Source organism: Varroa jacobsoni, unplaced genomic scaffold (assembly GCF_002532875.2).
Source record: "Varroa jacobsoni isolate VJ856 unplaced genomic scaffold, vjacob_1.0 contig02148, whole genome shotgun sequence".
NCBI classification, from domain to species: Eukaryota; Metazoa; Arthropoda; class Arachnida; order Mesostigmata; family Varroidae; genus Varroa; species Varroa jacobsoni.
Genome location: NW_019214766.1, coordinates 19,295 through 38,187, shown reverse-complemented (window position 1 = coordinate 38,187; position 18,893 = coordinate 19,295). Strand labels below are relative to the sequence as shown.

General features: G+C 46.1%; 1 protein-coding gene across 4 annotated transcripts in view; it reads left to right on the top strand.

The window, feature by feature from the left end:
* The window catches only part of Galphao (G protein alpha o subunit), a 44,711-nt gene that overhangs the window by 14,435 nt on the left and 11,383 nt on the right, over positions 1-18,893 (top strand). For 2 of the 4 annotated variants that reach the window (XM_086973254.1, XM_086973253.1), the window contains exon 2: positions 1,425-14,076. In XM_086973254.1, coding sequence (XP_086829380.1) covers positions 13,959-14,076 — 118 coding nt within the window. In that variant the 5' untranslated portion in view covers positions 1,425-13,958. Of the gene's footprint in view, positions 1-372; positions 14,077-18,893 lie in introns of those variants that run through there. The other 2 variants (XM_086973252.1, XM_086973251.1) reach the window with 2 other exon arrangements.

The window sequence follows — 18,893 nt, the reverse complement described above, 5'->3', positions numbered from 1 at the left end:
CGTATTTCAGTGGAGGCGAAGCCGGTATCTGGGCTCGCATCGTGAGCCAGCTTTGCAAAACCTACGTGTTCGAATCTGAATAGGCACGCGAAAATTTTGTACGAATATATTTCTCTTGCGACAATGTCCACATGAAAGGAGTAACTGAGACCAAGTAGAAGGGACACGTAAAGGAGTTACGTGGCTGCGAAACCGATCGCGCACACCTGTTGTCGGAAGAGACATACAAATTGTGTCCAGTACCCGTGACTGGGAGGACATCCGAATTTTTCTTACGGACCATCTTAAATAGATTCTATCGCTCTATACCTAAATTATTATTATTATACATAAATATATGCAAAGTACCCGGAATAGAAACAAAACAGCTTCTGTTTCATCCGGCGCTTTAGGATATAATTTTTGACGAATGGGTACGGACGTTGCGCAGGATAGAAATGGTAATCATGGCAATCAATAGCGGTCTGCTACTGACTATTCAATTGCGCCCCTGCGTCTGTCCCATTACTTTTTATAGCCGGAACAGTAGCTGTATTTGACTATATAGCTGAAATGAAGAGAAGCATTTGTGTCGACGCAAACGCCTAGCCATAGAAAAATCGTACTGTTCAAAGCAGGGCAAATATACAAGGAACTATTACTAGAAGCAAAAGTCAGGTTAAATATGGCACAGTCTACGCCTGCTCGTTATTTATTGATCCTTCATTAACCTCTATAATGTGCGTTTCTTAGCGTCATACCGCCAGTCAACTCAACTTGGTAATTTTATCTTCTGCAGCAATACTTAACGGCATTTTACCAGAGGTAAGACTCGAAAATATTTATAGATGATCGAACTACGTGTGTGTACGAACAATTTACCGCCCACGATTTTCGAAAATGTTCGTTGTACGCGTGCGCGTGCGCGTGCGCGTGTGTGTGTCAACTACGTCACTATGAGATCGTTCTGAACTACGCTAAAGGTACTAGTTTATATAAAGTTCTTCTCGTACGATTCGATGAACGCGTACGGTAAACGCGTCATCAATGCATTTCCGCGCCCTCGATTCAGCTGTACCCATCTTTACTGCAGTTAGACAGGAAGGAAATCGTCATAATGGAAACTATCGGAACAGCTTTGAAGGTTGTTGCCTAATGCCTACTTGTACTCTTCCAGCCGCTAGTAGTAGACTTGGTCCATATTCTTATTAATATTGTATTACTGAAGGAATAATATAAGCTATATCTAGATATAGCCTAGGTATAGCTAGATGATTTTACGTTCTGAGTCGCGTACGACTCACGTCAGGTCGTCGTTGGTATCATTCGAAAGCAGAGGTCTGACAATAATTGATGGGCTATAATTGTTAAAATGATTTCATTTAGACTTCAGGATAGAGCGCCTCGAAGATCTATTTTACAACTTTATTCTGTCTGTGTTACAGGAAAAAGCAGCGCAAAGGTGACTCTGCTGGATATTTTCTAGAAATTTGGCGTCAAAGATGCTCCTTGCAGTGCTAGAGTGATTAGAAAAAAACTGATGAAGTTAGTACGAAAGCCGAGCAAGATCAACGTGTGAGTAGCAATGATGTCGTCAGAGGGCCGAATCAACCAATTCTTGAACCCGCTTAAAGAAAGTTAGCTTCAAAGAAGTCTCGACGTGTGAAAGTGCCACGAAGTTAACGCAAAACGGGTTACTCGATCGCATTTCGTTATAAAAACGCAACGAGATCGAGCCATTTTCAAAACGGCTGATTACGGATGATGAAAAGTAGATTACATAATAAAGTAAAAATGTGTTTGACAACCTGTGGCAAGGCTCAGCTCAGGTTGACGACAACGAAAACGATGCTATATGTTTAATAAAATTGTGCATTGTAGGTCGCCACCAGCTGGCTTAATGATCGAATTGAACCCCTCCTGTTAATGACTAACTAGACTACAACACACTATTGCAAAAGGTCGATCGGAAATAGTGAATAGAGTAGCATCGTCTTCCATCACAAAAATGCCAGACCACTAGGTACTTGGGAAAAATTGGGAGGGGAAATCTTTGTGCAGTCTTGCACCATCAGGTTATCATCGTTTTGGTCTCAGCAAGACCCCTTAATAATGTTCATTTAGTTTCAATGGAAAGATAGCGCAAGGTTATCAATAAAAATAATATGTAACAATATTTTAAAATTTAAAGAATGTTTGCTATTTTTCTGGCCTAAAAACGGTCAATACTTTTCAAGCCAATACGGATGTTTTTAACAAGCAAGTTGGTCGATAGACTTACATTTAATTGTTACTACTATTTTACTATACCAGATAATGACATTAACATTTATAATATATACAAGCAGATACCCAATAAAAATCGCATTTTCGAATCCTTTAAAGGAACTAGATCGCACCTGTTCGAAATGGTGTACCTATTATACCTTTATTTTTAGTCATATTTCAACTTTTTATTATCTCTTCGGATGTTCTCTTCTACCCCAAAAGCTGTCACTGCTCCCCTTTAGAATCATATGAACATAAATTTTAAGGCTTCACACCCGTTTGTTAACTAGGCAGTTCGCTTGTATCACACTAACTGATACGTTCCTACTAGTCTTTTTCGCTGCCTAGATAAATTACTGATATATTATAACAAAACTGTCCGCTCAGTACGGCCGAAATAACTAGTGGAGATTTTTAAAGAGTTTTGGGATCGTTCCAGAAAACGTCTAGGACGGCTTTTTCCATTTGATGAGTTTTCACATTCCCAGCAAGGGAAAATGTAGGTTGGAAACCGCTGGCTTCGTTAATGCCAGATACGTACAGGAGTTGATGGAGGGTGAATGACAAGGGCGGAAAAACTGGTCATATCGTGATTTTGCACTGCGGTCGTCTCAACTATGCTCAGATTCAGGCGGTCATTGTTAACTGACACCAGAACGACAGCAAGGCCTGCGTGTCCTGCCGGCTTGACCTTGGAAGCTCAAGGAGGAACATCTACTTTTTAACGAGTTTTTATTAATACTGCTGTCGAAACTGCTAGTTAGAAACCTCTCGGATTTTAATTTCCTTGTTTATTTCACCTAGTGTGCGAAGCCATATGACAGATATTGCGGTCTGTAAATCAGTGAGTTCGCGGAGGTGGCGAACCCCAACAAGATATCCTAGTCTAGAAGGCAACGTGTGGTGAAACGGACAGGTCAAAAGCAGACTGCAAATCCATGTTTTCTACTTTATTGTATTTTATTTCTCGCACGATTACCACCATTAGCACTGACAGCACCCGAACTCGGCATTCCCTCTAGTCCGTTTCGAGAGTTCTTTCTTCCAAAGCTTGTGTGACGAATGCGTTCCACAGATTACCTCTATTTAACTTGGGAAAAATGATTAAGGCCTTGGCCACAAGTAGCCAGCTGCGTCAGGCCGAATCCGTCGCTGCTGATAGTTTCGTCCTTCGTCCTGCTGTACAAGCTGCTTCCTTCTTTATAGCAATAACACACTTTTTTATTTTTCTATGTTCTTCTTTCTCTCTATTCTTTTCTGCCTTTATTTATTTTTTTTTTTCAATTTTTATCTTCTCCTTCCTTTTCTTCATGTTGTAGCAAGCCGTTGCTGAGGGTCGTTTGACCTTTCTTATGTATGTTCGCACGCTTACTATTTTAAAACCGGCAGAAACAGACGAGCTGGCAGTCGTTCAGACCCAGGTACAGGGAGCGAGTCGAATGTCTGAGCTGTGTCCATCCTTTTCCGCCTAAGCTTGGGGCTGGTAGGAAAAAGGAGAACGGAAAGGAGCTTGGGAAAAGGATTAGAAACCATGGTGGACCTCGGTTCTGGTTTCTTCGACCTCGGCTTTCCAACAGCAAACAAACGCCCATAAACCAGTACCCAGTCACCCCCGGAAACGCCGGCAACTCGCAACAGCGGGAAGACCACATAGGACCTGTGTACTGAGCTGGACGAATAGACAGACTGGGAACGAGAAATAGGGATTTCGGATTTCTGATAGAGTCAACCGACTTGCCGGATTCTACTTTTGTTACTACCACCGCCGCCACTGCCGCCATTGCCTGCCCTCGCGGAAATCCAGATAAGCGATGGCAACTGCAACAGCCATAGCACTAGAGCCCGCCACAGGGCCGGGGCAATCTCCTGGCCCCGCGCATCGTGAAGCCACCAGCAGACATAGAAACCGCATCAGCAGGAGTCACAAGAGAAGAAAGGGCAAAGGTAGGGATTTGACAGGAAACAAGAGTGAGGTGAGAGAGAGGTGATTCTTCATTGGGACCTATGAATCAGATACAAACTGTTTATGGGGGCTCCGTCGCTTCCGTCTTCTCGGTCTTGTCAATTGCCACATACCATTCTAATCAAAAGCCGAGAACGGAAGCCTTCGTAGGCGTCGAACACACAAATACACGCGCATAGACAGACAGAGCCCTACAAAGTGTAAAGGGGGTTGGGAAACGCAACCAGTGAATTAACCGCTGCGTTCCACACCAACGTTCCTATGGCCAAAAAGAAACCTGTTCTACCATAAACGATCAGTCGGCGTGCGGGCTAGCTTCTGCGGAGCAAACTTCGCTGATTTGGTTCCGTTGGCAACACTGACCCAAGGGTGAGCCCTAACTAGCGCATTGCTATTTTACCTCTATGTTGAACCAAGTCTAAGCGCCCATTTGCTAACATTAAAAAACTGGCAAAATTCAGTGATATAGTGTTTGGGTGGATTAACGAGATTAAGTGATAATAATATGAAAAGCTGTGTTTGGTAGGCTTTGTGAGTTTCTTTATAATTAATGGATTTCTATTTTATGGACCAAGCGCCTTGCAGGTGTCGAAAATTTATAAATCACTGATAAAGACTGGGGATAAAGTGCCATTGATGTTGTTGACATCAAAGCTATAACATTAAGACCCAGCGGGACATGGTAGGATGACCAGCAAATTCTACACAGACAAACCTAAAATTCAAAAGCAGATATAATTAAAATTTATATAAATTACAGTGTTCAGGTTTTACTAAGACATACAGTTCTCGTTATAGCACAGCTCATTGTATTGAAATGTTTTGGCTATTTTATTGTGGACACCAAAAGTAAAAGTATAGCGGAAACGTTGTTTTAAAAACAACCATAAAATTTCCAATGTAATTTGTAAGAAATAAACAAATGACGGTGCCAAAACCGTCTATTCAAAAAATTTATAAAGCTTGCTTTCTATTTAAATAAAAATAATATTGTTCTTGCGAAATTTTCTATCGTTGGGAAATCGGCAAGGAAACTACACATAACTTAATAAAAACTTCATAATAAAAAGTACATTTTCTAAAAGAAAAAACGTGATTTTACCCTCATCTTTCAAGTCCACTCACTGGTGTCTTGACCTAAATCGTTTTCAACCATGACATCTTTCGCATCGTTTTTATAGTACTTGAGTGGTATCTTAAATCCGTTTCCGGAAAAATGCCGGTCACCATTTCAATCGAATGTTTTAATCCATATTCTCTATCTGTACCCCTTCACTAATTTCTTTTAGCTCTGCCCGCTGTTCTGTTTTGGGCCTGTATAGTACTGAACTCGTTTCTGATCTCGCTAAACCTGATGCTGCAGTGCGACCCTTTACAACACCGTCCAAAAATTGCATACAGCCCGTCCGGGTGCCCGTGACCCATCTGTTTGTAAATGCATGCATTCCGGCAAATCACATGGCTAGTCCCTCACATGTGCAGCGTATTATACACGTAACTTACTACATTACTTTCTTTGTTTTTCTTCTTACTCCGTTCGTGTCTGCCTCCAGTCAACTATCTGACTTTTTGACAGTCAATTCTAGTAATCAGTTCAAACGATCCGAATACTACGTGTTCTCGCCAGTCCGCGCCTCCGTCACTCAATTAGCCGACGCGTTCGGCAGGCCCCAGCAGCAAAACAGGCCATAGGCGACGATACTACACTGGCTCCATAAACTCTCCATCGTTGTCTTGAACTTCGCCCTCATCAAGCCTGTGAAAACCTTACAGCGAGCACCTAGCAAACAAAAAAAGGTTGAGGCGCGGAGGCCATATAGAACAGCCGGTAGCGGGCCGCTGGCTGTAGCGCGAGCCTACTTTAATTTTCCGTAAAATATCCGGGCTTTCCTTCTCTCGATGAATCGGTTTCTCCGTCAGTGGGTGCTGTCCCTCGGACGGGTTCGGCAGTAGAACGCAGTGCGTTCCGCTACTGCTCAGAGACAACGAGTAAGCGCTGGCTGGCTGATCCTAGACAGGCCACTGTCGCTGTTAGAGCTGCGGGTGACGGCAGGAGCGATAAGAACCGGCCGAGCTCCTAAGAGGTAGCAGCAGCAGCACGGCCACCACAGCACCAAGCTGCAGGGCTAGGCGTTAGTAGGGACCAGCAGCATTATCACAATCAACACAGAACTGGAGTTCTCTGATGCGATGGTAACTTCACCAGCAGCAGCAACGGCTGCCGGAGCAGCGGAGTCCTATGCAATCCCTCTATTGACTGTGTGGGCTTCAATGTGTGCCGCCTTGACGCTTTCCAATGCTTCTCCACCGCAACCGCCGCTGCTCTTCAGGACACAGCCGACTCCGCCGCGCCCATTAGCTTAGCTCGGAAGCGTTCCGCCGACAGCGCCACCTGCCGGCTGTTCGGTAGAACCCACGATGGCGCGGTGGATGCATTGCTGCAGGCAGGCGCGAGCTAACCAGCCAGCGGCGCGATATGGCGCTCGTGTTCTTTTGGGTTAGCGTTCGGGTTGACGGGAACGGTGCCGATGGCCACAGCTGCATTGCTAGTACTATCATTAATACCATACTACCAGTCGTAAGCATGGCGGAAGCCGCCAGCAGTAGCTGCGAGGGCTACCGCAGCCCTGAAGGGAAACGAAATGGGAAGCGCCGGGGGTTTGGCCAGCTACGGCTCTCGCTCCCCCTTCCTCACTTTTTTTCGCTCTCGCCATTTTCCGTTCGTCTCTCTTTTTTCGTTCTCGTTTGGCATGGCTCTGACTAGCCGTACTAGAGTCAAGGAGCGGCCTATCCAGCAACACCATCCCGCCGCGCTGCTGTCGCCTATGAGTTTACTATACATATAGTCATATAAGCGTCATACAGCCTCAACACAGACGGCAGGAGCATCACAGCAATCTTGCTGTGCCGGCGTCGCCACCGTCGCTGATGCTGAGTGAGCGCCAATTTTCTGCTGCTCCGGTTTGCTCTGCTGTGGCACTCGTTTGCTCTGCTCCCTCTTGCTGTTGTCAGCTGCAAGCAGCGGGCGGGCGTTTGTGAACTAGGCGCCGACTGAGCGACTGGTGTGACGGCGACCTCCTTCTGCCTGTCAGTTAGTCGCTCTCTGTGCTCCTCTCTCGCCCGTCCTCTCCCTCCCGTCCTCTCTTTCCTGCCTGCCGCCTTCTGAACTGAGCAGTTCCAACCCCAGCTTCCCTCACAGGCTCACTCGATCTGCCTCCGACGACGACGACGCCGCCATTTTGGATTTCGCTGAATGTGACTGGTACGGTTGGCTAAGCTGGGTGGCTGCTGCGCTTGCTCGGGGCACATCAGCAAGCGGCACGCAGGCAGGCTGGGCGTAGTAGCGCAGAGAACGGTTGGCTCACTTGCTGGCGGTGGAGTGTGGATCGTCTTAGGAGAGACCGTGCAGTGGCGAGTGAGTGAGTGTGTGTGAGAGAATCAAGTTGGTCAGATTTTCGCTGGGAGGCCTTCTCGTCGTAGTCGTTGATTCGGTTCGAGTCGTTGAGAAATTTGCCTGCGACCAGGTTCTTTGTTGGTTTGCTGAACCGAGTGTAGTTAGGTTCCTCAACGTTCGTGCGACGAGGAACACGGTACGTACGCTTTGTGCAAACCTTGCATCGGTTTGGGATTCGATTGTTGGCTGACTGTCCCTCGTCAACGACGACGTATTCTTGTCGTCAAAAGCGAGTCTCCACACGACCAACGGAGTAGACGTTAGGATCAAGACTGAATTGATAGGATTTTTAGCAGCAACAGCAGCAGCAGCAGCAGCAGCAGCAGCAGCAAAGACAGTAGCTGCAGTAGTTGGAAAAGAAGAAAAAGAAGCGAGGGCCGCAACGCTCCTGGTATCCGTGGCAGGTGGCTTGTCTGCAAGCATTTTTTGCTAAGCACCGTGTGGCAATGAATGCAGCATAGTGAGTGAGCGCCTGTGGAGTTTCCGGTGATAGCGAACAGAAGCGTCCTCCACCGGTGGTTGTCGTTGTCGTCGCTGCTGATCGACTTCGTGCGAATGCACAGAGACAAAAAGAAAAAGCAAGGGAAAACAACACGGCTGTGTGTGCGTTTGCTTCACTCGACCAGCTAAATAACTATCCATCAAACGATAGTTTATTAGTGAACGTCACGGCGGTAGCGTGCATTCTCTTGCGACGAATACCGTGCTGCTGATCTTCGAGGCCGTGCTGATGAAGCCTATTCATCTGTTTTCAATGCAGTTTTTCCACGAGAATTCCGAAGTTCCTAAAAGCTGACTCGCAGCGAGTGCACCCGCCCTAGAGAGAGAAGTCAACAGCATCTGTAACCGCAGCAGCGTCCATCGCAAGAGTCGCTGCAGCAGAAACAATATTGGTGGAAGCAATAAACCTAGTAGTGCACAAAGACATCGCGTAACGGCGCACAAAGCAACGGCCTCTTAGCTGCGAACTTCAACCGTTCACAGGTTGCAAGAACGGCGAGCGACGGAACCCCAGAGAACGACGGCTAGGCTTCGAAACCCCTTTGCAACAACTGCAGGAACCGCTGAATCCCTTTACTCGATCCCCCCTATTCTCCGAGCAACCTGCAAAAACCTGTGGGGTCACTTAGCTCTTTTGGCTTGTCTGTTCCCCGCTCGTACTTGCGCGTACGCGAGTCCAAGCGTATTTTTCTGCTCCTGTCTCGGTGTGTGTGTGTGTGTGTGAAAGGTCCTAAACGGCGGATTAGTTACATCACAGCAGCTAGCGCTTAACGTCAGCCTTCGATCACCAGGACAAGACAAGACAGGACAAGGCAGGCGCTAAACGCGAGCACCGATTGTCCAACAACAGTAACAGCTAAGCCGGAGAAGCGCCGAACTCGGCAGTATTTCCACAGGTGACGAACACGGAGTGCAGCTGCGTCTGCAACGCCAGCTGCAGTTGCAGCTGCACAGAACGCGGTCGCACAACGGACCGGCCCAACATCTGGCTCTGTCGTGCTGATTTTTCCTGAGAAAACTTTGCAAACTGTTCAATTTGGCCTTGGAGTCTAAGCATCATCCACAAGACGACAGCAATAGCGAATCTCACGCGCGCGATCCGGAGCGATTGTGCAATATTGATACGTCACCAATAGCTACCTGAATGCATCAAAGGCAAGGGCGAGATTCACCCATCTAAAAGCAGATCACTCGTCCAGCGGTGAGAATTGATTGCATTGGCCAGCGATCAGCAGCGGGTCGGTATTCCGGCATGCGGCAATTGCCGGAACAGAAGCTATACAAACAGCATCAACTGCAGTGGTATCAGCAGAAACAGCATCCATAGAGCATCGAACGAGAGCGTGTGTGTGAAAAGTGTAAGCGGTGGCGGGGTGTAAGCGTGGTGATCGCGCTGGAATAGACTGAAACGAAACAAAGCGGAAAAAAAGCAAAACCATCAAAGAAAAGTGTCAGCCCAAAGGGAAATAAGGGCAAACCCACAAAGATCGGTGACTGTGTATTTGAAATACGGAGGCGCCAGCGGTGTGAACTGTAGGCGACAAGTTTGTGGCTTGTGGGGGTTGTGTGTGTGTGTGTGTGAGTGTGTGTGTGTGTGAGTGTGTGTGTGTGTGTGTGTGTGTGTGTGTGTGTGTGTGAGAGTGTGTGTGTGTGTGTGTGTGAATGTGTGGGTGTGTGTATGCGTAACTGAGTCTCGGATAATACAACGCTGCTCCTGTTCACGCAGAACAGTGGAGTAGAAAGAGGAGTGCTGTTGAAGGCGAGGGATTCAGCCAGCAGTAGCGGCAGCAAAGAGACACGTGAATGAAATCAATAATAAAATGTGTATATTAAAAGGCGGACGGATTAGTGAACCTCAGGAGAAATAAAGGATTATCGCATAGCCGTAAGCCGCATAGGCACTGAGAGCCAAGCAACAGCACGTACAGCCATAGAAAAAGCGGATACACTTTGCCTAGAACCAGAACACAGATTAGCAAACATAGGGGGGTTGTGAGACCGCAAGGTAAAAAGTGATCAGTTGCATGAAGAAGAAAACATGCAAACACGTCGCCACAGTGGAAGCAAGTCAACAGGACAGAAAGAAAAGCAAACGAAGTGTGCAAAACATACCGAGAGATCTAGTAGGGGAAAGAGCGAATAAATAATTATCTAAATCACTACCACTTGGTAAATACTGGGATTTATTTCCGCGTTCGATTCTACCCAGTCGACCTAAAAGCCCTACACACTTCAACACCGTGCGACCTGAAGAATATCTTCCTACAGGCGGATCGACGCCTGCTCTGTAGCAATGAGCAAATCGTCATCCTCTTAACGTCCGCGTTGCTTAGCTAAGGTTCGACGGCAAGTCGTCGTATAAAATCGACACGATAGGTGGCAGCTCGCTACTTAACAATTTCACTCGCGTTTAGACCAAAAGCATCACAGGCGTCGTCTTCGGATCGCTCTCCGTCCATACCCAAGTTTCTGACGTTTGCGGCGACAGAATCACACCCGCAGGCTGAAGCAAATGACTATGCGAAACAACCTGCTGCTTTTGTTATATCGGCGGTGACGGTAACTTTACCAGTGGTTCTAACTCACCACTCAAAGCCCTATACATGCACGCGCTCGGGCCGCTGCTGGAACTAGCTTACTTAGCCATTCATCTGGCACAACGGTTTGGTTCGCCAATAACGAATATCCAGTAACATACAGACACGCATGCATGCACGCACAGGCACACACACACACGTACACACACGGTAAAGAGCGACTCTGAGCTGTATCTGTGGGTGCAACGATTGCCAAGACACGCACAGGTATTCTCTGTGCAGTTGTCACTGTGTGCGCCCGCTATAAGCCGGCTTAAACAGAGCGTCAACATCATCGTTGGCGTTCTCTTGCTAAATCTATCTATCGAACACGAGGCAGAATCAAGTTTCGTTCACGGAACGCACGGCAGTTTTAAGTGGCGCGTCGAAAAGACAGTCGCGCCAATATCCCAACGTCGACAGCTTGCGGGAGACGTCACTGTGAACCTTCCACGTAGATCAACTACGCGAGGAGCCGAACTCCAGTCGGCCTTCTTGGCTAACTGCGTTCAGCCCAGCTACAGCAGCAGCAAACTTTAAGCAGAATCAAACTATCGGTGCGTCTTTTGTTCGTTTGCTTGGACTATCGCTTGCTGGACTGGTAACACAATCCTTTCCGCATGTTGACATTGGTCGTTGCCGCGTTCGTCGCAATCGTCTGATGCGGTCTCTGCCTATAAACAAGTAGCGAGGCAGATATTGAGACTGCAAACGGAGTGATCGCGAACACAACACAGACAACCGGAAGCGGATAGGGACGACACAGAGATGCGTAGGCAGCGCAACAACGAAGGAAACAACGAAAAACACAGAGAAAATCAAACAGTGAGAATAAACAACAGCTTATAACTGCAGCAGGGCCTAAGCTATTAACGACCCGCCGCTATTCGCTCGTTGCACACAAATTCAAAAAGAAACAAGGAGTTCATTGAGGGATTAAGCGATAGCGAGAAATTGAGGAAAGAGGGTGGCTGGGTATTTGTGTCTGTGTGCGTCTGTGTGTCTCGAGCGTTGGCCAGCAAGCGCTAAACAATAAGCGTTCATAGTCATCGGCTGCTTTTGGTGTGGTTTGAGCAGCAGCAGACCGTTCATTGAACAGTGCGACAAGCGAGCAGCCAGAGACTCTTGATAAATGTTGGAAGAGAGGGATAGACAGTAAAGGAAAAAGAAACAGTCAGCCAATGTTAGCCAGCTTGCACACGAACGGCACGGCAAAACTACTAAACGGCCTGCAGCAGTCTATGGCCTGCAGCCTGCATAGACCACTTCGACAAGCAGCGCCTGCCGTCGTATGTTAGGTTTAGTGCTGTGGTACATACAAGAAGAGAGTGAACACACGCGGTTTGCGTACGGTAGTTGACCAAAAATAGGTTCATGGTTTTAGTGATCGGTGGCGGACGACAGCGAAGGCTTACCAACAACTTCAATTGAAGGCCTTAATAGTCTACGCTCGAAAGGGTGAGGCAGTCGAGTGCGTGGGGGGACAGAGTCGCGGTAACAGACAGCGGCCGCAGCAACCGGCTATTTTCCGTTGCTTACAGCTACTCCTGTACGGGAAGGTAAGGCACGAGGGTCTTTTTTCCCGTAGCGTGACCGGTTGCTGCTGACTTCTGCTGTCGGTGGCGCTACCGGTAAAGGCGTGTGCATTATCGCAAAGCAACGATCTGGCGTATTTGTCGTTTTAACCGTTACGTAGTTCTGTCGCGAAAGCTCTTATGGCTGTTATATAGTTTGTTAAAGGGTGCGACACAGAGAGAGGCAATGCAACAGTGCAGGATATAGCAGAAGAAAGAGACAGGCATACAGATAGATAAAGGATAGTCAGCTGAACTTCGCGGCACGAGTTCTGATGAGTTACAGCAACGCTGATGCAACATCAACAAAAACGACAGCTACAGAAATCATAATGGGGCTACAGTACGGACGACGGTAGCTAAACGAAAACCAAGTAGTGATATATGCAGTGCTTGTAGTGCCGGCAATAGATGCTGCAACACAGGTCAGGACCAGGGTTTCGAGTTTTTCGGTGACGGTCAAGCTAAGGAAGTCAATAAGTCCGGAACAAAAGAGTCCAGCTGTGGGTGAGTGGCTACGAAAACTGCCACAAAAGGTTGTTGTCAAACGGTTTAACGGAAGTCTATCGATGTCAAAATCAATGGATAGATAGCACCTATTTGGAGCCGATTCTAGTGCTGTTTTGGTATGTGTTCACGCAAAAGTGGTTCAACGCATGGGAAGGCCTAAAAAAGCTGAAAAAAGAGTGGAGTAATAATAAAGCGGTTGATGATCGTGCGCTAGCGAGCAACAAGTGTTGAACGTAACACCGTGTCGACGTGATGATACAGTTCTATGATTAAAGAAGGACGATTGTTGTTCGACTGTTCGCTTGTGTGTATAACCACTAAGTTTCAAGTGCTAGCATCAGTGAAGTGCGCTCTTATATATTGTTCATTAATTTTCGATAATCAAAATGAAGCAAACAAAATAGCCGACAAATAAGAAATAGAAAAGTCTCAACGAGTTTACCCTGCAAGACGTACCAGTCCTGATTACATACTAACTGATTGGCGTCATCACAAGTTGATCTGCGAACAGTTATAGACACTGCCAGCCAGTAATGCTAATAATACATTTGCTAATATATCTACGATAAATACATTAACAATAGTGACAACCCATAAATATACCTGCATATATATATATATACATATACATATATATATATATATATATATATATATATATATGCATGCTACTTTGGGAAAGGAAAGGACGATAGCAAAAAACCAACATCGAAGGATTACACACTCGATAGAGAAGCCTTCATTGCGTTACGCAGTTGCATTCTACGGTTTGCTCTACCACTTATAGTTGGAGCCAGTGTAGCCCCACCGAAATAGGAGCCCTCGAAAGCGAAGCTTCGTGGACCAATTCCACTTAAACATTCTACCTAGAGACTGCCAGACTGTGGATAGACTTCTAGCTACGAGAGTCTGCCGTAAATCTGTTCCATGATTGTAATTTTTGTTTTGCAGCGCCCGAACCAGTCGAAAGCCGGCGGCTATATAGCGGCCGAAAGCTAACCGGATTTATTTGGTTGTCGGTGGCTTCGTGAAGTGACAAGCCTGCTGCGTACGCAAGTGTCGCGTGACTGTTTTAGATCTTATTCCCTTCTGATTGTTAACGACACAAACGAACCTCCTAAACAAAGCCCAAGATGGGGTGTGCTATGTCAGCTGAGGAACGGGCGGCTTTGGCCCGTTCGAAGCAGATTGAGAAGAACCTTAAGGAGGACGGCATCCAAGCAGCAAAGGACATCAAACTCCTACTGCTGGGTAAGTAGACGAAAATTTGACAGGTATTTAGGATGAAACCTTCAGACATCACTTCGTTCAAGCCGGAACAACGCGAAGTCAGTAAATCAGCAATGGCTAGTGTTGGTACTGAGCATCGAATATAGAACGTTTGCTTAGATTATAGTTTTTTAGGTATTCGTAAGGGTTAATAACGTGAACACGTGTTACGGGGTTTGGCGTTTCAGTCCGCCGGAAATAAAAGCTTTTAGTCGCGGTATCGGACACTCAATGCGTAACAAATCACGTTCCGCGCAATAGCTCGTTCATACATTGACAGTCTGCAGGAACCTTAACCATACCGTGAATGACTTGTACTTTCGACACCTTGTTGGCATAAGCTTTCCTGTCGTATATACCAGGCTACCAGCAGCGCTCATTGGCTTCTAGACAACCAGCGTAGTTTAGTCAAACATACAATAAGAAAAAACCAATTGCGGCTTTGTACCGACCAGACACTCCTGAAGAGGTATTGATGACGCGGTATATTGGCGTACTTTGAAATTCTGTGTCGATTATTTTGCACCTTATAGAACGCCTGCAAATTCTTAGATGCTTTACGAGCTACTAAGCATAACAGTACCCGTCATACAGTCAGACGGCTGTATAAAAGTCAACTCTAAGTTAAACTATGGTAATTTCACTGCGAGTGTACGAAACGTGTCCCGCCAATTCAGCTGATACGGGCATCGAACGCGCTACAAACAATCGAATATGCTAAATATGGCTAAAGATAGCGTGACATCGCGGGCAACAGGTTCAGTATTATCGATTGTGACACTTGGTCACTATAATATAATCGACCTTATATGATTTACATTTTGCAGTTATACCCATATGATCTAGCATAGTTCAAACAAGGGGTGACCTTTTGCTCTGAACTTTCTCAACATCTAACTACCATACGGATTATATCTACATAGCTACGCCACTTGAGATTGGAAAGCTCAGGTTGTAAAAGTTCCAGATTTTCTCCGTTGCGTTTACCTGGGAAGCACGAGTTCGTATCATAGCAACAGTCATATAAATCACAGTAACGTTACTGTATTTGCACGCACCCGCCAAAAAGGCATCGAGTATTTTTTCGACCATTTGCAACGGCGATCACAAACGGTTCGTCCATTTCGACCTGCACCAGTTGATCGAAGACATCTCAAAAGCTCTATAAATTGTATTGAGATGAACCATCTGAGGCAGTCGCTTCCTTGACTATTCCACTGCAGTTAACTGTAGACAGACAATACAGCGCTTTGTCGCAGATATCAGTTTTAAATTTGAAAAAATAGTTGATTTTTTTTATCGATATAATCATTTATTTAAACTAAATACTTTTTTTTTTTTTTTTTCTTTTAATAAGGATGTTCTCTTCTTCCTTCTTCTTAATAGCAGCGATTCACGATTTGTTCATATGGAGGTGAAGTCCCCCTGAAGATGCAAGGGTAACTTGTTCGCTTGTATTAAAACCTAACAGCTCCTGGTGAGGTGAGGTGAGGTGGTCCGATTCGAATTCGGTAATAGTTACATTGCTTGTTTTGTGGTTCTGCTGAAAGGGGCTACCCTCCGCCATCCGAGCCAAGCAACGAAAAACATCAGTTTATGGCCCTCTGTAGATTATGAAATATACTCAAATAGAAGGTAAACTCTCTATCAATTCCTATGCTTACGAAGCGTTATTTGTTCGCCCGTTTCGCTATGTGCCTATGCATATATACGATGTCAAATACGATGACGATACCGTAACCACGCTTTATCGTGATCCTGTGATTTCATTCCTGAGATCATTAAGCTATGGTAGAGAAGGGAACGATGTGCCGAAGTCAACAACAATATTCAACTCTGTACCAATTCATAACGATAACAGAGCAGCACCAGAACAGCGGCAGGAGCTGCCCTTACAGATTGATCTCCAGTGTAAAATGGATGAGATACTGTATAATCTACACGAGGCCAAGCCCATTTGTTTATATCTTACTACCTCTCCGTAGATCAATTGCTGCCTAAATGTTATTTACCTATTTATTGATTCGGCGGCCAAGCAGCGCGATCTCTAAGGTTGCTTCGTGTCGGGTTGCTAGCAATGGCATCACTCATGTATACAAATATCAGGAAGAACAGCAAAAAGTGTATCTCGTCATTAGTGTATTACCATTACGTCCATAGTAGTAACACGCTGTCCATGCTAAACTTAGCCGACCTGACAAGCATTAAAGCTGCCGCAGCGACTCAGCAATAGAACGGAATTATAGACTTTGACGATGGGTCCATACACCTGTTGTACGTTGAGGCAAATACGCTTCGTTTGACCGCCGTTTTCTAGCCCGTCCGGTGCCTTGTGCCGAAATCAGGTAACGCGTTCTCGCAGCGCTCTGTTGCGATAGATATTCATAGGCGTTTGTAGTGACGCTTCAGAGCCGTAGGAGTCGCTACTCCCAGCAGATACTATGGCAGCAGCAGCAGCAGCAGCAACAACATTGTTTTGGCAATGTTAGCTTCAATACACTTTTGCTGGTTTCGTTCATATTCAGCTAAACGATTGTGAACCACCATGGGGCATACGTGTTCGTAGGCATTCATGCCATACCTGATTGCTGATAGTAGACCTATAGGCGGTAGCCTGTTAGTTATGATTATTATGGCATGACACATACACATGCTCAGTCATTTTGTTACACAAAAGTTCTGTTGGCCAGCTCGCTGGCAAATGCACCCCAAAATGTTTACAAGTTGTGTGTATGCGTTGTTCGAAAGCGCTGTGGTACATTAAGCATTCAACGTCTAACTGAAGCAGTATTCAGCGTTCAAGCGTTCTCTGTGGGTCGTCAGGCGGTTTCAAAAGAATAGTCCATTGTTCTTCTTGTCTAGTTCTAATGCTAACCCCACAGGCGTCTTACTCAAGAGGTCGTAGTTCAGCCCAGTTCATTGTGGCAGCAGAAGCGACACCCGCGTAGGTAACTCGTCATCGTTCAGTTTGTTTCTTCATTGATGGCTGCATCCTACTTTTGGCTCGCACGATCAATGGTTTGTATATTTTTAGCAGATACATATATACGCTGAGATATCTATGTGTGCATATTGCTTAGCAGCTATTGCTTGTGATGTCGCTGCTACTGCGTTAAGGCCGGTGAATCGAATGCTCCTGGCGTAATTGTTTGTCTGCTATACGTCTGCCGTTTACCGTCTCCATTGATTTCCCATGCATTATATTTGGTTATACTTTTCTGTACTATTAGACTATCTCGCATTCTTGCTCTTTCCTGATACCTTTCCGCCCATTCGCCCCATATTGTCCGTTTATCCCTTCACATGGAAACAGCATCGCGCTATAGAGATATCTTGTTCTATGTGCTACTTGTCCCACGTTCTATTCAATACACGAATAGAGAGCACAGCAAAACGCCTGCGTTCCCCATTTTTGATTTACCCATAACGGAAATCTGTTCTCCAAAGAGGCTATTCGCGATGCTGGTAAATCGGTGGCGGCAGCGCGATTGGCAGAATATACCCCCATTCCTAGTTTATGTCTAGCAATGCCCGTACCTGCTGTATGACAATGACAACAACGAGAGAAGCTTTCTTTGATGTTCTGTCCATAATCATCTGTAGGCACGTAGGCATATTGCTCTATCTTGACTTATCTTGCTGTGGTATTTGTCCCTGCATCAGAATGGGATCCAGGGGGACAGCAGGTGGTCATCTGAAATCAAAATGTGGTACGAGCTCGCTGACAAGTTGACATGATGTTGTTAGGCGGGCGCAGAACGATGGCAGACTACATGGCTCCTACCTGAGGGACGGACGAAGCGGTAGCTTGATCCGCTAAGTTATTGGCGTCGCCGGGATTATGCCAGTGGTGGCGGTGGGGCAGGCATCGCAAGTAGTTACCAGGTCGAAGGGGAAAAGTCCGACCGGTTGACTGAGGTTGGTGGATTCACCGGTTGATAGGGCAACCAGGCGAGGCCACATATCTAAACAGACGAACCTAAGAAATCCACGCAAGACAACGGAGAGGGATTGAGGACTAAGGACTTCGAATTTTCTGCGACTTTAGATGACTGTAGACGTTTATTTGCCTCACCTACGACAAACTCACTGTCGTTCTAAGGTGATCCGCGCCCCCTAAGGAAGATTTTTGCCTGCACTGCTTCTTGCTCTGTGGCAATTCCTTTTCTGTACACTTCCTTTATAACCAGTTATCACCCTCTGCCCAACATACCCCGAACAAAACTGTAACCCAGAGGCTCACCTAGAGATCCGATGCCGTTTATCTTCACGATGAACGTTCTGACAGCGAAGATTTGGTCGTACATTGTATTACTTCTCACATCGTTGGAAATCTCGGAGGGGGATATCAAGCGGCTGGATAATAGGAAGAGCTTTATCGAATCCAAGCAGGCTTCAGGGTACCTAAACCACCCTTGCATTGCAGTTTGGGGACAGCAAAGGTTTATGTTAATATCGCCACGACGAGAGTTAGGGTCTTACACAGTTATTTAGATTTGTGTCCTACGAGCTGGCCTGCGTTGTCGCTGGTTGTGTCCAGTACCATGCGCCTGCTGTCATGCTGTCTTTGCTATTATTGCTGCAAGTGGAATAGGTCATGTATGTTCTGGACGACTTAGGTCATCGACATTTACTCTAACAAGCCCGGCCAATAGTTTTTTTTCGTGCAACAGTTTCCATAGCTTGCTTTGCCCCACAGTTCTCAACGCTCATGATCCACGCTGCTCGGTGACTAAATAACCGGCTTCTTGAGCAACAGTGGAAACTGTAGTAAAAGTGCTGACTTCCACACAATACTA